The sequence below is a fragment of the Dendrobates tinctorius genome, unplaced genomic scaffold, assembly GCF_039654945.1.
Source record: "Dendrobates tinctorius isolate UK_male_01 unplaced genomic scaffold, ASM3965494v1 ptg000243l, whole genome shotgun sequence".
Lineage (NCBI taxonomy): Eukaryota > Metazoa > Chordata > Amphibia > Anura > Dendrobatidae > Dendrobates > Dendrobates tinctorius.
Genome location: NW_027361910.1, coordinates 1859329 through 1882476, shown reverse-complemented (window position 1 = coordinate 1882476; position 23148 = coordinate 1859329). Strand labels below are relative to the sequence as shown.

Genomic DNA, 23148 nt, shown 5'->3' with positions numbered 1-23148 from the left:
GGGAGCTGGTAACCAAGGTAAACATCGAGTTTCTAAGTGCCGCGCGGCACTTAGAAACCCGATGTTTACCTTGGTTACTAGCTCCACCTCCTGATCGCTGGTCACCCGCCTGCCACACGCAGCGATGCATGCTGGCCAGCTGGAGACCCATCAATCAAAAAAATGTCCAGGCCATTCGAGCACGATCAGTGATACCCGGCAGGGGGGCCGGTCGCTGATAAGTGTCACACACAGCGATCTCGCTGGTGAGATCGCTGTTGCGTCACAAATCTTGTGACCCAGCAGCGATCTCGCTAGCGAGATCGCTGTGTGTGACGGGGGCTTTAGTGACTCACCTTATGTAGAATGTGTAAAATGCCTCCTGAAGACGGCAAATTACACTAAGCCATTAGGCTGTCCTTAAGAAACTGAGCATTTTCTATCTTGCCATGGAAATAATTGATGTCCCCTAGCTGTGTAAAGCCTTTATAAATGGGCTAAGCGATTCTTTTCACTTTGCCTGATTAGTATTCATGGAGAACAATTGTTGTATTGACCCTGGGTAAATACATTCTACTTCTAAACTCGTACTAATATTTTTTGTAGAGATTTGATTTTACAAATTGTCCAAACGTAAGCACTTTTGATGAACGGAGTCGGCGTAATATGGCAGAGAGGAGAAAAAAATGAAGTGATAGCCAATTTCTCATTTGGTTGAATTGGTAGCGGTTCATTCTGACTCAGAATCAGACTATTCATGTCAATAAATAGTTTTCCAATTTGGTTTTGACATTTACGCAGATGTAAATGGTGTGGATTAAAAAAAATAAACTGATACATTTCTTAACATCGGTTTTAACCCCTGCAATCTGTCTACTGCGAAGGAGTGCGTTAAACATCATGTGTAAATGTCATGGTATTTTTTTTTTTTTTCTGCCATCACTTTCACCGTCCAATTAGGCATTGTTTAGAAGAAAACAAATGTTTCCTCGTGAAATACAGAGCGGTGTGCTCCGCTGTACATGCTAATGACTCTCCAGTATTTCATCTCGGGGAATGGGAATAAAATGGCCTCTGAGCACATAGGAAGTTGTGTGCAGTACCTTTGGGAAATGTTTTTTGTCCCTTTTTATGCTGTTTTTTGATCCTCTTTGTGAGCTATCACAAGTATATCTGCCTTATCATCATTAGGTTACATTATTACCTATTATAATACTTCTGTTTCTGTATGTCACATATTCCTCCTCTTCAGAACATAACTTTACCACAATGGCAGTTTTTTTTATTTTTAGAGGACCAGTCACTTGCTCAAAAAAATTGAGTTAAATACCTTATAAACCTCCCCTGAGATCCCCTGATTGTGTTGCTCTTTTTTGTTTTGCACAGCATCACTCCATCTCGGAGATGTATTTTTCTTCTAGAGCGCACTATGTGAAATCTCTGCTTTGCAGTTCAGCTTGGTGTTTCTTCAGAGTCTTACTTGGATTAATGCACTTTGACCTGTCTCCCCCTTCCCCCCCAGACATTGTCAATCACAACTCGTACTCTGATCTAGCAGTCTATCAGTATTGGATGCCACCTGGCTCTGGTAGCATTTGAGAGGGCGAGATGAAAGCAAACACCTCCAGAGAAGCATGAAGATTCATGAAAGTTGGACTGCAAAGCAGAGATTTCACATAGTTAGAAGAAACTAATGTGAACAGCTCTGCAAGGGAGTGATGCAGCGCAAAACGTAAAAGAGCAGTAGGCTTAGGGGTTTTTCTATTACTGGGTATTTTAACTTTTTGTTTTTTGGGCATGTGACATTGTGTACATTGGTTTTTGCTGAGATTTTTTTTGAATCTAGTGAAAGTTCTCCAAAGGCTCACCTCTTTGAGGAGACTGCCCAGTTATCAAGGCCAGATAACCCGTTGCAGATTTTCAGTTCCATTAGATTTTGTACAGGACATATTCTGTGGAAGAACCATTCATCAAAACAGAGGAGGGTTTAAGTGCAAACATGGGTATTTTACTGGATATGTATGCTATGTTTGCACAATAAATATTGAATTAGATTGTTATATGGCATTGGAGGCTTGCAGAGAGACAGTGATAAGGAGGAAGGGGACATTGCTGATTCCCCGAGCAGACACAGACTATTCATGTTGCTCAGTTTAAATTGTAATGAGAGAAAGTTGGAGCTAAGAAGTAAGGGAGGAATTGCTGGGACTCGTGAGCATTACACAGCGCTCCCTAACTGATGCAGAGTTAACTTTATTATATAATGTTTGTCATTTTCTTGTTTTATAGTCTTGACCAGTAATTGCTCATATGCCTGTATTGCAAGTATCTGTACATTTGTCATTTAATGTTTTTGTTTTTTTTTCCCCACTCAAGACTCGAGTGATGTTGAAGATAGTGAAGAACCTTTTATTGCACCCCAAGGATTAAATGTTCCTCCTGATGTTGAACTGGTAAGCATAAATTCAGAGCATAGTTCTGGCTTTTTTTTTTTTTTTTTTTTTACAGCAAGTATAGTGTGTGTGTGTGTGTGTGTGTGTGTGTGTACACATACCACTGTGGCTGTGTTCACATTAGTGTTTCCATATATACTGATTCATTGTTGAAAAAAAACATTTTTTAATTTAAAGAGTTATTCTGATATGAAATTGATATAAACAGCATGAAAACAAGCAAGTCTGCAGTTGATGTACTTTGTTTAGGAGTTATCCATTCTCCTGTTATGAGAGTTTTTTCCTTGCATCGCTGTTGTACAGCTTGTTGCCAAGGAGACCGACCACCAGAGCCAGGCCCATTGTGTGCAGTAGTTAAATGCTAAGTTGGGGATTTAACTTGTGAGATACCGGCCACCTATCAAGTCCATTAATTTCTTTGCAGCAATTAGCTGCTAACCTACCCGTCAGTTTGGAGCTGATTTCAGTCCTGCAAAATCACAAGCTCTGTGCTCCCACTTATCTGTGCTTCCAGAGCTGTTCTCCCAATCACTACTCTCACTTTCCCAGTTGAAAGGCCCCGTTATCTGTTTATGAAAATGTCAAGATAACAATGTAAATTTCAGAGCTGCCCACTGAGAGACTTGAGTGTTTTCACAGTAGTATTCTGCAGCACAGAGGGGGCGTGTACAGACAATAATGACATTAGAGTAAAGGCCCCGTCACACAGCGATATCGCTGATTTTGTGACGCCACAGCGATCTTGCCAGCGAGATCGCTGTGTGTGACGGAGATCAGCGACCGTCCCCCTGCCGGTTATCGCTGATCATGCTCGATCGGCCAGGGCCATTTTTCGATCGTTGGTCTCCCCCTGGCCAGCACGCATCGCTGCATGTGGCAGCGAGAGACCAGCGATCAGCGACGCTGGTTTGTAATGTAAACAGCGGGTATCCAGGAGCCGTGGCTCTTGGATACCCGCTGTATACCTTGGAAACCGGCGTACACGCTGGTTTCCAAGGTAAACAGCGGGTATCCAGGAATCGCGCGGCTCTTAGATACCCGATGTTTACCTTGGAAACCAGCGTGTACGCCAGTTTCCAAGGTAAACAGCGGGTATCCTGGAGCCGCGGCTCCTGGATACCCGATGTTTACATTAGAAACCAGCGTCCAGCTTCGCTGGTCCTGATCGCTGGAGGGGCTGTCTTGTGACAGCTCACCAGCGATCAGCCTAACGATGTCCCAGTGATCCCATCATGTCGGATTGTTGGTGGGATCGCTGGAACATCGTTATGTGTAACGGGGCCTTAACACATGATTCAACACCTACCAAGAGGAGTGAGGGCCCTGCTTGTGAGTTTACAATCTGAGACATGTTGAGAATAACCCTTTTAATGTCCTCTTAAACTTCTTTCGGGTTTTTGCCACTTTTTGACTGCATTTATCCTCAATTACATCTAGTTTTCATGTTGGCAAAGTTTGTTACACTGTCATATGTCATTTCCAAATTCACTCCACACTTGAGTATATGTTGCAAAAAGATATTTATTAAAGTCCATACATAGAAAATTGGGAGCAGATTCTAACTGGTGCAAAAAAGCGATTCTATATTATACTATGACGTTTCGACCCGTCCCGGGTCTTAATCATTTATTCGCTGAAAGAAAAGAGAAGACATATGAAAATTCAATCACATGAAAATTAAAATGAAAAGAAAAACATTTCACAGTGCTCAGATTAGAAAATTAAAAAATGCTGGAACCAGGAGAAGACAAGCAAATAATAGAGAAGAAAATGAATAGTAATGGTGTTTGTAGAATTAAATTTTTTTTTTTAAGGTAGATGGTGGCATATAAAGCCAATGAAGTCTGCGGACTGAGACTTACAGGGTGTTTGTAACAATTTACCTGTTTTGACAGTAAGATATCATTTAGAAGGCAGGAATTCCCTTAGAAGGTTCAGATTTGTGGTGCTGTGGAGAAGATGGGTAATGGGATCTCTACAGTTAGGTCCATATATATTTGGACAGAGACAACATTTTTCTAATTTTGGTTCTAGACATTACCACAATGAATTTTAAACAAAACAATTCAGATGCAGTTGAAGTTCAGTCTTTCAGCTTTCATTTAAGGGTATCCACATTAAAATTGGATGAAGGGTTTTGGAGTTTCAGCTTCTTAACATGTGCCACCCTGTTTTTAAAGGGACCAAAAGTAATTGGACAGATTAAATAATTGTAAATAAAATGTTCATTTCTAGTACTTGGTTGAAAACCCTTTGTTGGCAATGCCTGCCTGAAGTCTTGAACTCATGGACATCACCAGACGCTGTGTTTCCTCCTTTTTGATGCTCTGCCAGGCCTTCACTGCGATTGGTTTTCAGTTGCTGTTTGTTTGTGGGCCTTTCTGTCTGAAGTTTAGTCTTTAACAAGTGAAATGCATACTCAATTGGGTTGAGTTCAGGTGACTGACTTGGCCATTCAAGAATATTCCACTTCTTTGCTTTAATAAACTCCTGGGTTGCTTTGGCTTTATGGTTTGGGTCATTGGTCGTCGTTTCATACTACAGATGGACAATCAGTTTGGCTGCATTTGGCTGGATCTGAGCACACAGAATGGCTCTGAATACCTCAGAATTCATTCTGCTGCTTCTGTCCTGTGTCACATTGTCTAGGGAGCTATTGAGGGAGGGCTAAATTAACCCTTCACGGTTGACCAAGTGATTTCCAAATTAATCCACAGGGCGTTGCTGGTGACTGGGGTCTCTGTACGGGAGGATCAAGATAGATCACTAGTCCTGTTTATTTTAGTCACTTCTTTTATAATATTTTGCTTAATTATGCAAAGTTCTCAACTACCAATAGCATCATGGTAATGCTTCACTTTATAAGCCAATAATATTGCAAGAAAACCGGAAACTACACATATGTCCGTATCCAAATAGCATAGAAAGTAGTATAATGACATATTCTTCAGAGTAATACACCCCTGGTCCCTTATCTTGCACCTGATGAGGAACAATCTGGTTTCATGACAGCCTGAACTTTTACCCCAATTACAAAAATTTATCTTAAAGCCACAAAAATGGAGAAACAAAACCTTCAGAGAATGGAGAAAATGAAACTTCAGCTCTGATTTTAGTTTTAACCCTTCACAATCCCCCCTAGATAAAAATTTTTAAACACATATGCAGCATCAGAGGTGCTATCCCAAGCTAACAGCTTGAGGGGTACTGGTCTTCACATGACTGATGCCGTGTTACCAATCATGGCTGTTGCGGCGCACCCGTCCCCCATGTATACTGCAATTCACGAATAACAATTTTTGATGACTGTGGTGGAGATCTTTTGAAGGTAGCCATGTGCTTGGCTTCAACATCTTCATCAAGTAGCCTTTTGAGATCGGTGCAGAGAAGAGCAGGGGCAACGACGTCTTTGGTATCATTAGCTGTCTTAGTGCAGAATTTCCTAATACATACAGAAATACACCAAAGAACAAGTTTTAGTATCACATATACAGCAAGGATACAGGCAGCAATATGCAACAAGCTTTGTAAGATCCCAGCTATCCAACCCCCAATTCCCTTAAATCAATTGGCTGGAAAGAGAAAGGAGAAGGTGTCTGACCACCAACTGTCCTTATTACAATCATTATCTTTATCATATTAATCTCTGAGTCTTTGAATATCTTCTAACTTTAACTTTTAACTTCTACCAATAATAATATGGAAAATGCGAAAAACCAAAACATTATGCCCCCTTGATTTGCTGTTGGCTTGTTGAGTGATGAGGAGAACTTGATAGGGACCGTCATACAAGGGTTCTAGTCCGTGCTTCCTGAAATGCCTTTTCACGACTACCAAATCACCAGGCTTCAGGTTATGACGGGTGTCTGTTTCTGCTGAATCTGGAAGAGAAGAAACTAGAGCATGGGTGTTAGAAAGATTTTTACTAAGCTGAATAACACAATGAACAGCACGGTCAGTTTCTTCTGATAACTGCTGAGGCTGGAAATTTGCAATTGGGAACCTAGCACCAAACAATATTTCATATGGGAACAAACCATATTTTACAATAGGGGTAGTACGAATGTGGTATAGTACAATGGGTAGGAGCTCTGGCCATGGAGCCATAGTCTCCTGCATCATTTTCGTCAATTGTCCCCTCAGTGTGCCGTTCAACCTCTCAACTTTCCCACTGGATTGTGGGTGGTACAGAGTATGGAGGGCTACAGTGGATCCAAGCATTGTCAGAACTTCTTGGTACACATGAGAAGAAAAGGCTGGACCTTGATCACTTTCAACAACTTCTGGAACCCCATATCTGCATATAACTTCCATCACCAGTTTCTTTGCTGTGGTTTTTGCAGTCATGTTGGTAACAGGGAATGCTTCCGGCCAACTGGAGAACATGTCAACAACAACCAAACAGTATTCATACCTTCCAGACTTAGGCAACGTGATATGATCCACCTGGAGCCTTTGGAAAGGATAGTCGGGCTTAGCAGGATACTTCGGGGGTACACATTGAAGTTGACCGGGATTACAAGTCTGAGAGAAATTACAGGAACGGTTGAGCGCTGTCAAAACTGTGGAAATTCCTGGGGCCCAGTAGAATTTTACACCAGGGCGAGGGCCTGATTCTTTCCTTGATATATAGGCCCATATGGCAATAGCAGGGTACATCCGCTTAGGGAGACACACGAGTTTGTCCTTTTTGCCAGAGACCATTATCCATACGTGCCCCATCAGTCTTCCATTGCTTCACCTCTTCCTTTGGAGAGATTCTCTGCATCGTCATTAAGCGGTTTTGCGGGGTCCGATAGAAAACTTCAGTCTGTTGTAGATCATCAGGTTCTTGTAGGGTCAATGCTTCTTGTAACTGTTAACGCTGAGAGCGTGTGGTCACCATAGTTGGTATGGTTGGTTCAACGGGTAAGAGAGCGGCGGCTTTTGCTTGCATATCCGCAAATGCGTTGCCCACAGTCTGTGGACTGTTCCTAGGACCGTGCACCTTAACTTTGATAATAGCACCTGAGTAGGTAATTTGATCGAGTCCATGAGAGTTTTAACAGCTTCAGCATTTTTCACTGGGGTTCCGGCAGTAGTAATAAACCCTCGATTGGCCCATAGAGCCCCAAAATCGTGAGCAATACCAAATGCATACCGTGAGTCCGTGTATATATTTGCCCATCTGTTCTTGGCCAAAGTACATGCACTAGACAGAGCCTAGAGTTCTACTTCTTGTGCTGACTGTGAGGGCAGGAGTGCAGCTGCGTGCCCTACAGTGTCCTCTAGTAACAGCATATCCCGTGTGGAATTTACCAAACTCATCAGCATATCTTGAACCATCCGTGTATAACACCAGATCGGGATTTGGAAGTGGATTCTCGCATTTGATGGAGTAGCTGTTTCTTCTATCAGAAATTGGGAACAATCATATTGGAGGTAATCCTCATCACTGCCATCATTCCTTATAATTAATTATACCTTCTTTCAAGGCATTGTAAAGGGGTTGCATTATGCGGGATGCATCCACTATCCACTGACAACACTAAGTGCATAGTCCAAGAAAACGCTGGAGTTCAGTTTCTTCTTTTGGGAAAGGAAGGGAGCTGAGAGCTATTTTTTCTCTCTTCTGCGAGGTGTCTTACACCCTGAAGGAGATAGTGACCCAGGAATATCACTTGACCAAGGCAGAACTGAAGTCCCGAGGCCGAAACCCAACAGTTCAGTGCTGCCAGATGCTTGAGGAGGCTAACAGTGGCAGCAATGGCAAAAGACACTCGCTCATGTTTTTTTGCAAACTGGTTGGGACTGTTTTGGGCCCCTTGTGGCATAACTGTGGGAAAGACATGCAAAATACAGATTTCCTCACTGTCTTCACCTGCATAGGGATTATTTAATGTAAGAACCATCTGACTATCATCTTGGAATTGTATTCTGGAGCGGAACTGTGATAATAAATCTTCCCCCAGTAAATTTACTGGACATGTGGGAGAGATTACAAACTGAGCAGTAAACTCGGGGAAGGGTCCCACATGGATGGGTTTTGTAAGAGTATGTTTGTTGGGTCTGCCATCTACTTCAATTAAAACAAGCTCTTGATCTGAGAATTGAATAGGGATATCCGTAGGTACATCTGATGATTTGATTATAGAATTGGCCGCCCCAGTGTCTACCATGAACTTAACAAGGGTGTCCCCTACAGGGAGCGTGACGGATGAGCATGCCCCAGGTTTGGTGGAGGACATTGTGATGGCAGACCCTGGTTGGCCACCCCTTCAGTATGGACAATTATCAGGATTTTGGGGCTATCCGTAACCGGGGTATCCTCTAGGGTTCCCAGTATTTAGATTACGATTGGAAGAGGGAACTTGAGGGTAGCATCTATCAGTGGGAGTGTTACAGTTTCTCTGAAAGTGACCGAGTCGGCCACAGCGCCAGCATTGCATGCAAGAATTGGCAGGGAGGGGCTGGGGTTTGCTGTGTGTGAACGAGTTGCGGTGGGGGCGATGTGGGAGGGGGAGCTGGGATTACTGGAGCAGCTGCTGGCTGCTAGCTTGCTTTTTTTTTTTTCTCTGCTGCTACGGAGCAGGTTAATTTCTTCTGGAAACTTTTTTTTCTTTTTTCCCTACTTTAATGTATCGTCCGGAGTCGCACATTACTCTGTTTGCTGCCATTTGCCTGTAGAAAGCCATGGGGGAAGTCTCTGGATCGGGTAATTGATTGCAAAGGGTGTCTATTTGGGATGGGGTAAAGGGGGTGGATACTCATAACCACTAACAATATTAGGCATAACGGGGACTGAGGCTGGCGGCGGATGATAATAGGTACCGTCAGCGTTTAACAAAGGAAAGGTGGGGGCTGCTACTCCCGGTCTCCTCGTACCACAATTGTAACAAACCTCTCCACTGAGGATTAGTAACTCCGCATACAGCACAAATCCACCCAGCAGGATCATAGGGTGGGGGCTGCTTTGGTAGTCCAGGATATATTGGTGCCTTGGGGTTAAGGGGCACAGAGCTTACAGTCGGGAGGAGAGGCTTGATTTCCTGGGGAGGGACCTTATCTAGCAGGGAGACCTCTTCTTTCAAATCATCACTTTTAACTATTTGCCTGCCTGACACATTAGTCCCGATTTCAGTTCCTTCTTAAAGGGAAACTGTCACCCTTTTTTTGGCTTTGCAGTTGCTGGCATAGACATCGAGGGCTTATCTACAGCATTCTGTAATGCTGTTGATAAGCCTCCGATGTAACCTGAAAGAGAAGAAAAACACGTTATAATTATACTCACCGAGGTGGGCGGTCCAGTCCGATGGGTGTCGCCGTTCCGTCCGGCGCCTCCCTTCATGCGATGACGTCCTCTTCTCCCATCCTGTAATGTCTCCGGCGCAGGCGCACTGCTCTGCCCTGTTGAGAGCAGAGTCCTGCACTACGCAGGCGTCGGGAGAGGTCTGGCGCCTGCGCACTGCAGAATTCTGCTCTGCCCTCAACAGGGCAGAGCAATGCTCCTGCGCCGGAGCCATTTCAGGACGGGAGAAGAGGACGTCATCGCATGAAGAAGGGAGGCGCCGGACCGGACCGCAACACCCATCGGACCGGACCGCCCACCTCGGTGAGTATAATATAACGTGTTTTTCTTCTATTTCAGGTTACATCGGGGGCTTATCTACAGCATTACAAAATGCTGTAGATAAGCCCCCGATGTCAATGCCGGCAGCTAATAGGGGATAAAAAGGGTGACAGATCCCCTTTAATCAATCACTTCCTCACACCACAGTCACTTTCTTGAACCACAAAACATCCAGTCCCTGTCATAATAGACAATTTTTCTTCTTCAACATAGCAGTAACAGAAACAATCAGAATTCACTTCCTCTGTTCTTCCTAACACCTTCGTCACACAATTCATGTGCCAAGCCACAAAATTCTTCTTTTCCCTTCACCCATGACGGCACACCTGAGAGAGGGATCCGCCCCGCCAGGACAGGAACCTACTGAGATGTAAGGGGCGGCACCTCTCCCCCGCTTCAGTTGGGTTCCTGTCCTGGAGGGAATCCCACTGTCGGCGGTACCTGTCATGGCGAAAGGAAGGAAGAAAAAAAAAAAAAAGCCCAGGCCCATCCCAGCGCGGGAAGGACAGGGGTCTCGCCTGTAGCGCTGGCCGTCGGGTGCTGGAGGCACAGTCCCCGGTGACCCCTTGGGCTCCGGGTTCGTGTGGGCGCAGGTGGGATCCCGGTGGCTCTGGGAGGCTCCACCGCGCCGCCCACCCCTCGCGCGCGCCCGTGATCTTGATCCCCGAGGCAGGGGAGAGCTGCGGGCGTCTTCCGTCCGCTGACGTCAGCGGCGCAGAGGATCATGGGTGTGCCAGCTGACGTCAGCAAAAGGCGACCGGTGTCATGGCGCCGGGTGCGACGCCGGCCGGCTTTCTGAAGCGGTCAGCCGACGGTCGGAGGGGAGGAGACACCCACCAGGACGGAGGTGGGTTATTTAAACGAGGAACAGCAGCATTGCAGGCGGTGCAAAATGGAGTCAGAGCAGGAGCGATCATTGTATCTGCCTCCCTCACAACCCTCCGGCCACAAACATGGAAGCCATTCAAGCAGCAGTCGCCCCAGCCGCAGGTCGGGGGACTTCTCAAGGTCCAAAGAGCACAGGTCACATGCTCCGATGCAGCCTCAAAGTCCGGTACCCTTGATTACGGGTGGTGAGTGATCTTCGTGAATGTTAGCATTATATTAATAGGGGTTCCCTGTTGTATGTTTCACCCCGTAGGAAAAACCTAAAAAAGCGGGAAGTAAGAAAAATAATAGGGACCGTGCCATATGTAAAACTCCCCTAGCAAGAGACTGGCAGAAAGACTTCTGCGCCAGTTGCATTCAGCGAACCATGGCAGAAGAAGTGCCTGGTTTCGCAGCTAATCTTATAATCGGCCCTTAGGTCAGAAATGGAGGGTTCAATTAAGACCTTGTTGAAGAAATGGAGGAAAGGTAAGAAGAATCCACCTAGTTCTCCCTCAAACTCCTCTTCGGCCTCATCCCAGACCAAACAGCCATCCTCCTGACTCCTCACACAGTGACGTAGGAGGTATGCCATGTTTTCCTGTGGAAGATACGGATGCTCTCCTAAAGGCCATTAGAACAACAATGGGCCTACAGGAAGAGAAAGCGGCTAAATCCCTAGAGGATGTCAAGTTTGGGGAACTTCAAGAGAGGAAAAAAACGGACCTTTCCAGTGAATGAAAAGATCCAAGCGCTTATTGAGAGAGAATGGAGGAAACCCGAGAGATCAGGGGCCCTTCCCTCCGCCTCTAAGAGACGATACCCCTTTGAGCACAAAGATGCGGAAATATGGCACAAAGTCCCAAAGATTGACGCAGCGGTGTCCAGGTCTTCCAGAAAATCGGCCCTGCCTCTGGAAGACTTGGGTTCTTAGAGACCCGCTAGACAAAAAAGCTGATTTTTATTTAAGGCATGCATGGGAAGCAACAGCGGGAGGATTAAAGCAGGCACCTGCACGACGCGTTCCCTGATGATTTGGCTCCAGCAGTTAGAAGAGAGGCTAGCGTCAAAAGTCCCAAGAGAGAAGATATTGGCCGATATGTACCTCCTGCATGGGGCAGCAGCTTTTTTGGCAGACACCTCGGCGGACTCTGAGGTTGACAGCTAGGGCGGCAGGATTATCAAATGCCGCCAGACGCGCGTTGTTACTTTAAAGGCTGTCCAGGTGACCTGCAGTCTAAAGCTAAACTGTGCTCTCTCCCCTGTGATGGTCGGTTTTTATTCGGCAAGAACTTAGATGATATCCTGGAAAAGGCAATCGATAGTAAGAAGGGCTTTCCCAGGTTCCCGACAGATCAGGGAAGACAGCCCTTTCGGAGGGCAAGATTCACTAGGGATCGTCCTCCGGCCGATAGAAGATGGGAAGATAAAATGAAAAAGGAGTCAGGATTTATGTTTGGTGGAGGCACCTCCACTTCAAAGAAATCTCCACAATGACGCCAGCATTCCGGTAGGGGGGAGATTGGCACTGTTTTCCCAGGCCTGGGGAAAGATCTCTTCCAATACCTGGATCCTAGGCATCTTAAGAGAAGGCCTGAGAATCCCCTTTGTTCGCCAGCCAAAATCCGTGTTTGTCATCACCCCTATCAGGAAGGCGAGCAAAGAACAGTTGGCCTTGGAATCAGAGATCCTGAGCCTGATAGACAAGCAGGTCCTTTCCGAAGTCCCAAACACACAGGAAGGAAGGGTGTTCTATTCCCCCCTTTTTTCTTAAAAAAAAAAAAAAATAACCAGATCAATCATTCAGGACTATCATAAACCTCAGGGGTCTCAATCGGTGGATAAGGAATCAGACCTTCAAGATGGAATCGGTGGCTACGGCCATAAAGCTGCTACATCAAGATTGTTTTATGGCCGTAGTTTATCTAAAGGATGCATATTATCACATCCCTATCCATCCAGGTTACCAAAAGTACTTGAGTGTCTCTCTATATCCAGGGCATACTCAGGCATTTCCAATTCAGAGCTCTTCCATTTGGCATATCCATAGCCCCGAGGGTTTTTACCATGGTCATAGCGGAGGTAACAGCCTTCCTCCGAATTCACGATACGGTCATAATACCCTACTTGGACGATTTCCTTATAGTGGGCAGCTCAGAGGACCACTGTACACTGTACGGCACAGTTGAGCCGGGTGACCGACACCTTACAGGAATTAGGGTGGATAATAAACTTCAAAAAATCAAAAATACAGCCCCTAAGAAAACAGACCTTCCTGGGGTTTATCCTGGATTCAGAACAGCAAGTGTGTCTGCTTCCGGAGGCCAAAATAGAGAAGGTACAGAACATGACTTTGGCTGCCCGGGACCAGCCTTATATGACATTGAGAAACGCGATGTCTCTACTAGGTACCCTGACAGCCTGTATTCCGGCGGTCAGGTGGGCTCAATTTCACACCCGACAGCTCCAGGGAGAGATACTATCAGCACAAAGATCGCTGAAAGGGCGTTTAGAAGGAAGACTGGAGCTTTCCTTAGAGACCAGAGACTCTCTCAACTGGTGGCTGGACAGTACAAACCTGGCTTCGGGAATGCCTTTGGACAGACAGACGTCCGACGTAATACTGACAGACGCAAGCTCCTTGGGTTGGTGGGTACACCTAAGGGGTCATGTAGCCCAGGGTTCCTGGAGGCCTCAAGAAATGGGGGCATCCTCCAACCTGAGAGAACTGTGAGCAGTGAACAAAACCCTGAGCCACTTCATTCCCCTACTCAGGGGTCGCAATGTCCGCATCATGTCGGACAACAAAGTAACGGTGGCGTACATCAACCACCAAGGGGGGACAAGATCACACTCCCTAATGAAGGCAGCGGGCGACATTCTTGGCAGAGCAACACCTACACTCCTTAACGGCCCTGCACATAAAAGGGGCAGAGAACATAGAGGCTGATTTCCTGAGCCGCAATACTCTGAGGCAAAGAGAATGGGCACTAAATCGGTCCGTTTTTCAAAATAACACAACTTTGGGGGAAACCGGTGATAGACCTCTTTGCCAACAAGTACAACAGGCAAACAGAGAGGTTTTGCTCACTAAACCCGAGGGAAAAACCATGGGCAGTGGACTCATTACAGATTCCGTGGGACTTCAGGCTAGCCTATGCGTTCCCCCCAGTGGCCCTGATCCCAACAGTTGTCAAGAAGATCAGGAACGATCAAGCCAGGATGATACTAATAGCTCCATTTTGGCCAAAAAGGCCCTGGTTCGCTCTGCTACTAATGATGTCCCTCTGCGATCCATGGGTTCTGCCAGAAATCCCGGACCTACTAGCACAGAGTCCAATATTCCACGCTCAGGTCAAAGGATTCCATCTGACGGCATGGAATTTGAAAGGGCGCTGTTAATGGATAGAGGGTTCTCTACTGGGTTGGTGGCCACCCTGCTAAAGAGTAGAAAACCGGTGACAACCAATATCTATGGCAGAACATGGAATAAATTCCTGCAGTTCCTAGGTAAGCCGTTAGAACAAGAACCCCCGATTAGTGCCATCTTGGAGTTTTTACAATCAGGGTTGCAGCTGGGGTTAGCGGTAAACACTCTTAAAGTTCAGGTATCTGCACTAGCAGCGCTCTATAACTGCAAATTGGCAGCAAATAGATGGGTATCCCGATTTATCAAATCCTGCCATAGGTCTAGGCCTATTCAAATACCTAGAATAGACCCATGGGATTTAAACCTGGTACTAGAGGCCCTTACAAAAGAACCATACGAGCCTTTACATCAGCTACCCATAAAATATCTGACCCGAAAAACGATCATTTTAGTGGCCCTCACATCGGCCCGTAGAGTAAGCGACTTGCAGGCTCTCTCGGTAAATCCACCCTATACATAAGTTTTTCAGGACAGGGTAATATTAAGAACAGACCCCGCTTATCTGCCTAAGGTAGCATCAGATTTCCATCGAGGTCAGGAGATTATCCTCCCATCCTTCTGCGATAATCCAAAGAATTCAGGGGAGGAAAAATTCCATAGATTGGACGTTAAGAGAGCCCTGCTAGAATATATATCTGTCACTAGGCAGTGGAGGAGGTCCCAGTCCCTGTTCGTGTCCTTTCAGGGTGCCAGGAAAGTCTATGGGGTTTCACAAGGGACTATTGCCAGATGGATTAGGGAGGCCATTAGTGTAGCCTACTCAGCTAATGGTGTTCCGATTCCTGGCGGCATCAAGGCCCATTCCACCAGAGCCATGGCGACCTCTTGGGCTGAAAAGGCAGAGGTATAGATTGAGCAAATTTGTAAGGCCGCTACCTGGGCCTCACCTTCAACCTTCTTTAAGCACTATAGATTAAATCTATCCTCCTCGGCTGACTTAACCTTTGGTTGAAGGGTGCTGCAAGTGGTGGTCCCTCCCTAAGGTGTTTTGAAGTCTCCAAAAATCTCTCAGGTGTGCTGTCATGGGTGCAGGGAAAACCACCATGGTTACTTACCGGTAGCCGTTTTTTCCGGAACCCATGGCAGCACCCGTATATCCCCCCCCCCCTTTTCACCGTATGGGTGTGCACGTTTAGTACGGTGCATTTGTGTGATGTGGTGTTGGATTAACATGTAACTAACCGGGAAGTCCTCTCACTGCTCTGTAACCAACTGAAGCGGGGGAGAGGTTCCGCCCCTTATATCTCAGTAGGTTCCTGTCCTGGTGGGGCGGATCCCTCTCAGGTGTGTTGTCATGGGTTCCAGAAAAAACGGCTACCGGTAAGTAACTATGGTGGTTTTCCTTCCACGGATTCTCTCATTTAGAGCTAAATATCCTTACTTCAGTTGTGCACAGATCTGGAGCGGCCGTACAGTCTGTTCCACAGGGTCAATCCCCCTCTGGGAAGCCCAGAATTCAACGCGGTACTCAGTGAAAGGAGGAGGGCGTCTCAGACTATCCCTCCGGACACCTCTGGCTATGTGTGTGTGTGTATATATATAATTCCTAAGTTACATATCCTACCCAATCTTCGATCACCTCACCACGCCTGATACTAACAGTGATCAGGATATTTTGACTATAAAGAGATTCACAATCACTGGTCAATCCGGGGTGTCCGTCCCTTATGAGGTACGGTTCGAGCACTGGGCCCCCAGTGGGACTGCATCTCTATATGATTCCACCCATGAATCACCCCACCATCAAGGACAAACCTCAGATCCTCTTTGCAGCAACAGACACAGGAAAACCACACCAACGGACAGTCTGAACAGTATAACTGCCAACTTACTGTGGTTGTCGTGGGGGATGATCAGTTCCAATTTTTCCAGCACCTGTGTCCGCTCCGAGGGTCCTTTGTCTTGTTATCCTCCGGGGCAGAGGCGTCCCAAGGTGGGCGGCAGCTGTCGAGGGAGCTATTGAGGGAGGGCTAAATTAACCCTTCACGGTTGACCAAGTGATTTCCAAATTAATCCACAGGGCGTTGCTAGCAACTGGGAATAACCACACTGAGACGGGGGGTCTCTGTGCGGTAGGATCAAGACAGATCACTAGTCCCGTTTATTTTAGTCACTTCTAATATAATATTTTGCTTAATTATGCAAAGTTCTCCACTACCAATAGCATCATGGTATTGCTTCACTTTATAAGCCAATAATATTGCAAGAAAACCGGAAACTACATTTATGTCTGTATCCAAATAGCATAGAAAGTAGTTTAATGGCATATTCTTCAGAGTAATACACCCCCGGGTCCCTTATCTTGCACCCGATGATTAACAGTCTGGTTTCATGACAGCCTGAACTTTTACCCCAATTACAAAAATTTATCTTAAAGCCACAAAAATGGAGAAAATGAAACTTCAGCTCTGATTTTAGTTTTAGCCCTTCACAACATCATCAATAAACACTAGTGACCCAGTGCCACTGGCAGCCATGTATGCCCAAGCCATCACACTGCCTCCACCGTGTTTTACAGATGTTGTGGTATGCTTTGGATCATGTGCTGTACCATGCCTTCGCCATACTTTTCTCTTTCCATCATTCTGGTAGAGGTTGACCTTGGTTTCATCTGTCCAAAGAATGTTCTTCCAGAACTGTGCTGGCTTTTTTAGATGTTTTTTTTAGCAAAGTCCAGTCTAGCCTTTTTATTCTTGATGCTTATGAGTGGCTTGCACCGTGCAGTGAACCATCTGTATTTACTATCATGCAGTCTTCTCTTTATGGTAGATTTGGATATTGATACACCTACCTGGTGGAGAGTGTTGTTCACTTGGTTGGCTGTTGTGAAGGGGTTTCTCTTCACCATGGAGACTATTCTGTGATCATCCACCACTGTTGTCTTCCGTGGGCGTCCAGGTCTTTTTGCATTGATGAGTTCACCAGTGCTTTCTTTCTCAGGATGTACCAAACTGTAGATTTTGCCACTCCTAATGTAGCAATTTCTCGGATGGGTTTTTTCTGTTTTTGCAGCTTAAGGATGGCTTGTTTCACCTGCATAGAGAGCTCCTTTGACCGCATGTTTCCTTCACAGCAAAACCTTCCAAATGCCAGCACCACACCTCAAATCAACTCCAGGCCTTTTATCTGCTTAATTGAGAATGACATAACGAAGGGATTGCCCACACCTGTCCATGAAATAGCCTTGGAGTCAATTGTCCAATTACTTTTGGTCCCTTTAAAAACAGGGTGGCGCATGTTAAGGAGCTGAAACTCCTAAACCCTTCATCCAATTTTAATGGGATACCTTCAAATGAAAGCTGAAAGACTGAACTTCAACTGCATCTGAATTGTTTTGTTTAAAATTCATTGTGGTAATGTCTAGAACCAAAATTAGAAAAATGTTGTCTCTGTCCAAATATGGACCTAACTGTAGATCCTCAATAAGAGGCGAGGCGAATCTATAGGCAATTGGTAACGCCACGTAAGCCTCTGTCCACAGACTTTATTATATCAGTCGGCTTTATATGCCACCTTTAAAAAAAAACAAAAAACATGTTCTTGATTAATTGTATACACACCATTGCTATTCATTTTATTTTCGATTATTTGCTTGTCTTCTCCTGGTTCCAGCATTTTTTTAATTTTCGAATTTGAGCTTTGTGTAATTTCTTTCTTTGAATTTTAATTTTCATATGATTTGGATAGGATTTTCATATGTCTTCTCTTTTCTTTCAGCAACTAAATGATTAATATCCAGGATGGGTTGAAACATCATAGAATAATATATAGTCGCTTTTTTTTTTTTTTTTTTTGCACCAGTTACCATCTGCTCCCAATTTTTTATGTATGGACTTTAATAAATATCTTTTTGCAACATATACTCAAGAGTGTGGTGTGAATTTGGAACTTTCATTGACATGGGCTTAAACATCCCGTTTTACTAGCACATCGCCTTCTGACACTGTGCACACTAAAATCTACCCTAACACCGTTCCATGGAGCTGAGGAATAATATAGCCAAGTCTGTTCAGATCTCCATTGGAAACTGAAACCATGACACTGATGTAAATGATTTTACAGCATCCAGTGTGGTCAATAACACATTTAGCAATACTTATCACCCTTAATGGTCCTTTCATTGATGGTTGGTTGGGGCCAAATAATTCAGATTTGTTAGGTGCTGCCTTCTGATCTACAAACAGCTTGGACATAGCAATGCAATTATAAACCTTTCACCTCAACTTTAACTTAGTTAGGCTTAGTTCACATTGCGTTAGGGGCATTCGTTTAATGGATCTGTTAAACGGATGCGCTAACGCTGATGTCATTTTCGGCATCTTTTGTGCCCTAGCGCTAACGGTATGCACTAACGCATGGTAGCATTTCGCTACTATGCGTTAGCCATACTGGTCTATGCACAGGGAACGCATCCGTTCGCTGTGCGTTAGACCCGACGCACCCGAAAACGCTGCAGACCGTGTTCGAGGGTGCGTCATAAAGTATCGCATCATCTCTAACGCATGCCGATTTTGGCATGCGTTACTATTATTGTGGCCATTGAGTGCGTTAACACATCGTTAGTGCCGCTATGTAACGGATGTGCTCAACGCATGGCCCCTAACGCAATGTGAACTACTCCATAGGGTATGTGCACACTCTGTGGATTCTGCTGCGGATTCGCAGCAGTTTCTGCTGCGTTGTACAGTACCTTTATAGCCTATGGAAAATGAAAGCCGCAGTGCAGACGCTGCGGAATTTTCCGCGGTTTCCAAACCGCAGAAAGAATTGAAATGTCAATTCTTTCTGCGGATTCCGCTGCGGTTTGCCATCTGCTCCATTGTAGAGATGGAAAACCGCAGGGCAAAACCGCAGATTTTATAAAATCCGTGCGGACAAATCCGCAGAGCATTCCGCAGCGTGTGCACACACCCTTACACTGATTTTGTAAAATAATTTTCTTGGATATGCCTTAAGAAATAATGTTTTTTTTTTTTTCCTTTTTTTTTTTTTTTTTTTTTTTTACCAGCCGCCCACTGCAAAAATGCATGCCATTATAGAACGTACAGCAAATTTTGTCTGCAAGCAGGGTGCTCAGTTTGAGATCATGTTAAAAGCCAAGCAAGCACGAAACTCACAGTTTGACTTTTTACGTTTTGATCACTACCTCAACCCTTATTACAAGCACATCCAGAAGGCCATGAAAGAAGGACGCTATAACTCACACACAGAAAAACAGAAGGAAGAGCAAAAAAGTAGGCACTATTTTTACTTTAGTTCCAATTTCTTACTACTATTAACTTCATGTTTTGCTCCTGGACTTTTTCGAAACCTGTACTGACGTAGGTTAAAACCATGGTTGTTGCTCTTCTATCCACTTAAATGGGATTATTGGGGGGAGGTGGGTGGTAGAGGGAGAATAATTCACCATGTCAATGATTTCAATTAAAGTAGAACATAATGAGGCAATTATTTTGTTGACTCGTGTAAATACTTTGATTACTAATATCTCTGCAATGGAGATGCAAATTTAAAAAAAAAAAAAAAGTGATTCCTCTCTGCAGCCATTATTACATTTTGTCCAGTTCAGCATGAAAAATTTCCTGGAAGGTCCTCTTTAACGTTGTCAATGTCAGGAGTTTTGGGACAATTTGAACAATTTAAAAAATATGCTAATAAAACCTGAATTATAACTTTAAAACAAATCATAAATGAAATCCTATTACTTCACCTCCTTTTCCCATATTATGTTTTGAAAATTGACATCAGCCAGATTTCATAAATAACGCCTGGAAATCAAGGGGGTCTTCATACAATTTTTTTTAATCAAAACTAACTTCCGCATGTGTGCAAAAATACCCTTAAATGCACAACACCTCCTAAAAATGATGTCCATAGTTTTTATTCTATGATTTATGCCACTGTCTGCAGGTAAATATGCTCACAAAGTTATCAAGATTGAAGAAACTAAAACTCTGCAATACAGACACACATGCGAGTCAGTCGATAAATGGTCTGATTTAGGCTGGTTGCCCACATCCCTGAAATGCGGACCATGCTGTGAACAGACGACCGGGCCCAGCCTCTGATCTGAAGACCTGAGCTACATTTCTAGACATATATAAAGCTGGTAGATCAGGTTGGGAGACGCAGCGATTGGGCCAGGTCTTCCTATCCAAGTATGGTCTATGTTTCTTGGAGGTGTGACTCTGACCTTGGGCGCAAAGTGTCAATAAATATAGAACTGCTGAAATATTAGCAAAAATTCACGCTGCCAGGTGGCTTGTAAAGGCTGTCCATGGTTCAGATAATGGTAAGACTGTTGTTCCTGGTCAGGGAATACAACTTCTCATCCTACATTAAGTCATGCAGCCAGGGATTTGATGTTTGTATGATTTCAGAGCTTCTGTGCCTTCCTGGCAGTTGAAGCGTATACAAAATAAAATGCCTAGTGTCGATCCATTCTCTTCCATGGATAATATAAAAGCAATGTAGGACAACCGTACGGCAGAACTTCAGCTGGAGACTGAATTCCCCTATATTTCTCGAACTTGTGTATATAGAAATGTGTTAGGTTTTGTGAGTATAACAGTAATGTTGTTAAATTTTTCTAGAATCTGTAGCCAATACAGGCAAACACAGTGACCATGAGGACGACGACGATGATGATGATGATGAAGGCGGTGATTACCTGCATCCGAGTCTATTTGCTTCGAAGCGTTGTAGTAGACTGGAAGAGATTACTAAGGTACTAAAATATTAGTGATGTCAAATTCCAGTCAATTTTGGGGCTGTATTTTTAGTAAATGCTCATGATTTTGATGCATTTTTTTTTCTTTTTTTGTTCCCTTTTTAGTCATCTACTTGTGCAGTGAATAACTTTAAGACTCTGATTTTATCACTTGTTTCCATTGTCCTCTGCTTTATTCCTGTATTGCAGCTGTGTTACAAGTTGTTCTTTTGTGAACTGTAAATTTCTGAACACTTCTTATATTTTGTAGCCTTTAAAGGTGATCGATCCTGACCACCCACTTGCAGCTCTTGTCAGAAAGGCACAGAATGAGAAGATGGCCTCCCAGCTGGCTGTTAATGTTGCACCTGCTCCCCCCGCGGAGACCGAAAGCACAGCAGACAGTAAGTGAGATGTTTAGTCTATATCCAGTCCTTGGAGACGGTTTCTTGAACGCTGCTCTTTGGGTGCATTTGTCTCTTTGTCTTATTTGTTTTGTATCAGAGTTATTTTTAATTTGTTTTCAATCTTACTGAAGCTAAAGTTTCATGGTGCTGTGAGGGTAGTAAAGGTAAATCCCAGCATTTTATAGAAGTTAACTAACTCGTGAACGTCTCATAATTGTAATCCACAAGGGAAGCAGCAGAATCCTTGAAATCAAATGGTGATTAGAGGCTTCATTGGGCAAGCAGATTGATTGCCTAGGGTATTTGGAGTAAAAACAGGTGTGTCCATAAATTTAGGCTATCTTCACCACTATTGGTTTCATTTTGCTTTATTTTTTTTTAATTTGTTTAGCAACATTGTTGTTACAGTCACCAATTGCCATGTGCCCTTCCACTCAACTGCAACCTTTTAGCTCAGAATTACATGCATGTACAACAGCTCTGGGGCACAGTGTGTGGAGTGGTTTGCAGGAGCTGATCTCCCTCCATACGCATGAGATGCTAGCTTTGCTACATAGCCAGCACCTGTCTCTATAAACAGGAAGTGAAGCTGTTCTGATCGCTGCTGTCAACCATTTAGATGCTGCTGTGAATCTGAGAGTAATATTTAAATGTTTGCCTTGCACTGGCTTTCATCAACCCTTCCCAACCCCCGAGCAATGGACCACCAATATATTACCATAGTAGTCAGGGACCTACCTGCCATCTTGGTACTCCAGTGAAGCTCGGCCACATGCAACATTAAGTATAAGCAATCAATACACTAAAGGGACAAAAAATAAAGTACAAACTGAAGCTAAGGTTTTTAATAGGGGAAAGAAAACCTTCAAACATGAAAATTCAAAGCACCATCACTTTTTCCATGTGAACATTAAAAGTATTAAAAAAAAAAAAAAACACACAAAACATATTTGGTTTTGCCACGTTTGTAAAATGTGGTCTTTCAAAATATAAAATGAATTACTAAGATAAACTCTGTAAAAACAAAAAAACACAAGGATTGTCTTTTGGTCACCATACTTCCTTATAATGATATGATGTTTTGGTGAATCATAATTATATGTTACTCAAATTTGTATCAAATCCATCAGCTCGTCACACGCACAAAAAAAGACTTCATACAGCTGTATTGACTGATAAAAACGTTATGGGTTTCAGAAAAAGGGCAATACCAACCCAAATGTATTTTTAAAAATTTCTGACTTTTTTTTTTTTTACTGTAAACATGTATGTGAGTTTGATATTGCTGCAATGTTTGTGTTTCATATAATGAATACCATAAGATTAAACCAGTGGCAGAATTCTATTTTTTTTCTCACCGTTCTCAGCCCGAATTTTAAGTCCCCTACAATACTGTATATCCCATTTAAAATGCATGTCGGGGGTGATGGACGCTTACAGTGTATAGTAAAATGGATTGTGTCTTTCAAAACTACAAAAAGATACCCTCATGGTTATTTTGACTGAAAAATAAATTGAAGTTATCTAGTGCAAGTTATTTTTATCAGTAGTAGGTCGCACAAACTAGGTCAAAATGGTTATAAGACAGCTGCCCTAGATTATACATCGTACCCTGATATGACTCCCCCATAAAAACTTCAAGTTCCAAGCCATGTTCAGGGAATTGATTTTGAAGAAAAGGTGTTGCTCAAATT

At 44.0% G+C, this 23148-nt stretch overlaps 1 protein-coding gene across 3 annotated transcripts in view; it reads left to right on the top strand.

Moving 5' to 3' along the window:
• Positions 1–23148, top strand: part of SFSWAP (splicing factor SWAP) — a 194198-nt gene that overhangs the window by 26453 nt on the left and 144597 nt on the right. For all 3 annotated transcript variants that reach the window (XM_073557037.1, XM_073557038.1, XM_073557039.1), the window contains 4 exons: positions 2356–2432; positions 19347–19572; positions 20932–21065; positions 21319–21451. In XM_073557037.1, the coding sequence (XP_073413138.1) occupies positions 2356–2432; positions 19347–19572; positions 20932–21065; positions 21319–21451 (570 nt within the window). The remainder of the gene's footprint in view (positions 1–2355; positions 2433–19346; positions 19573–20931; positions 21066–21318; positions 21452–23148) is intronic.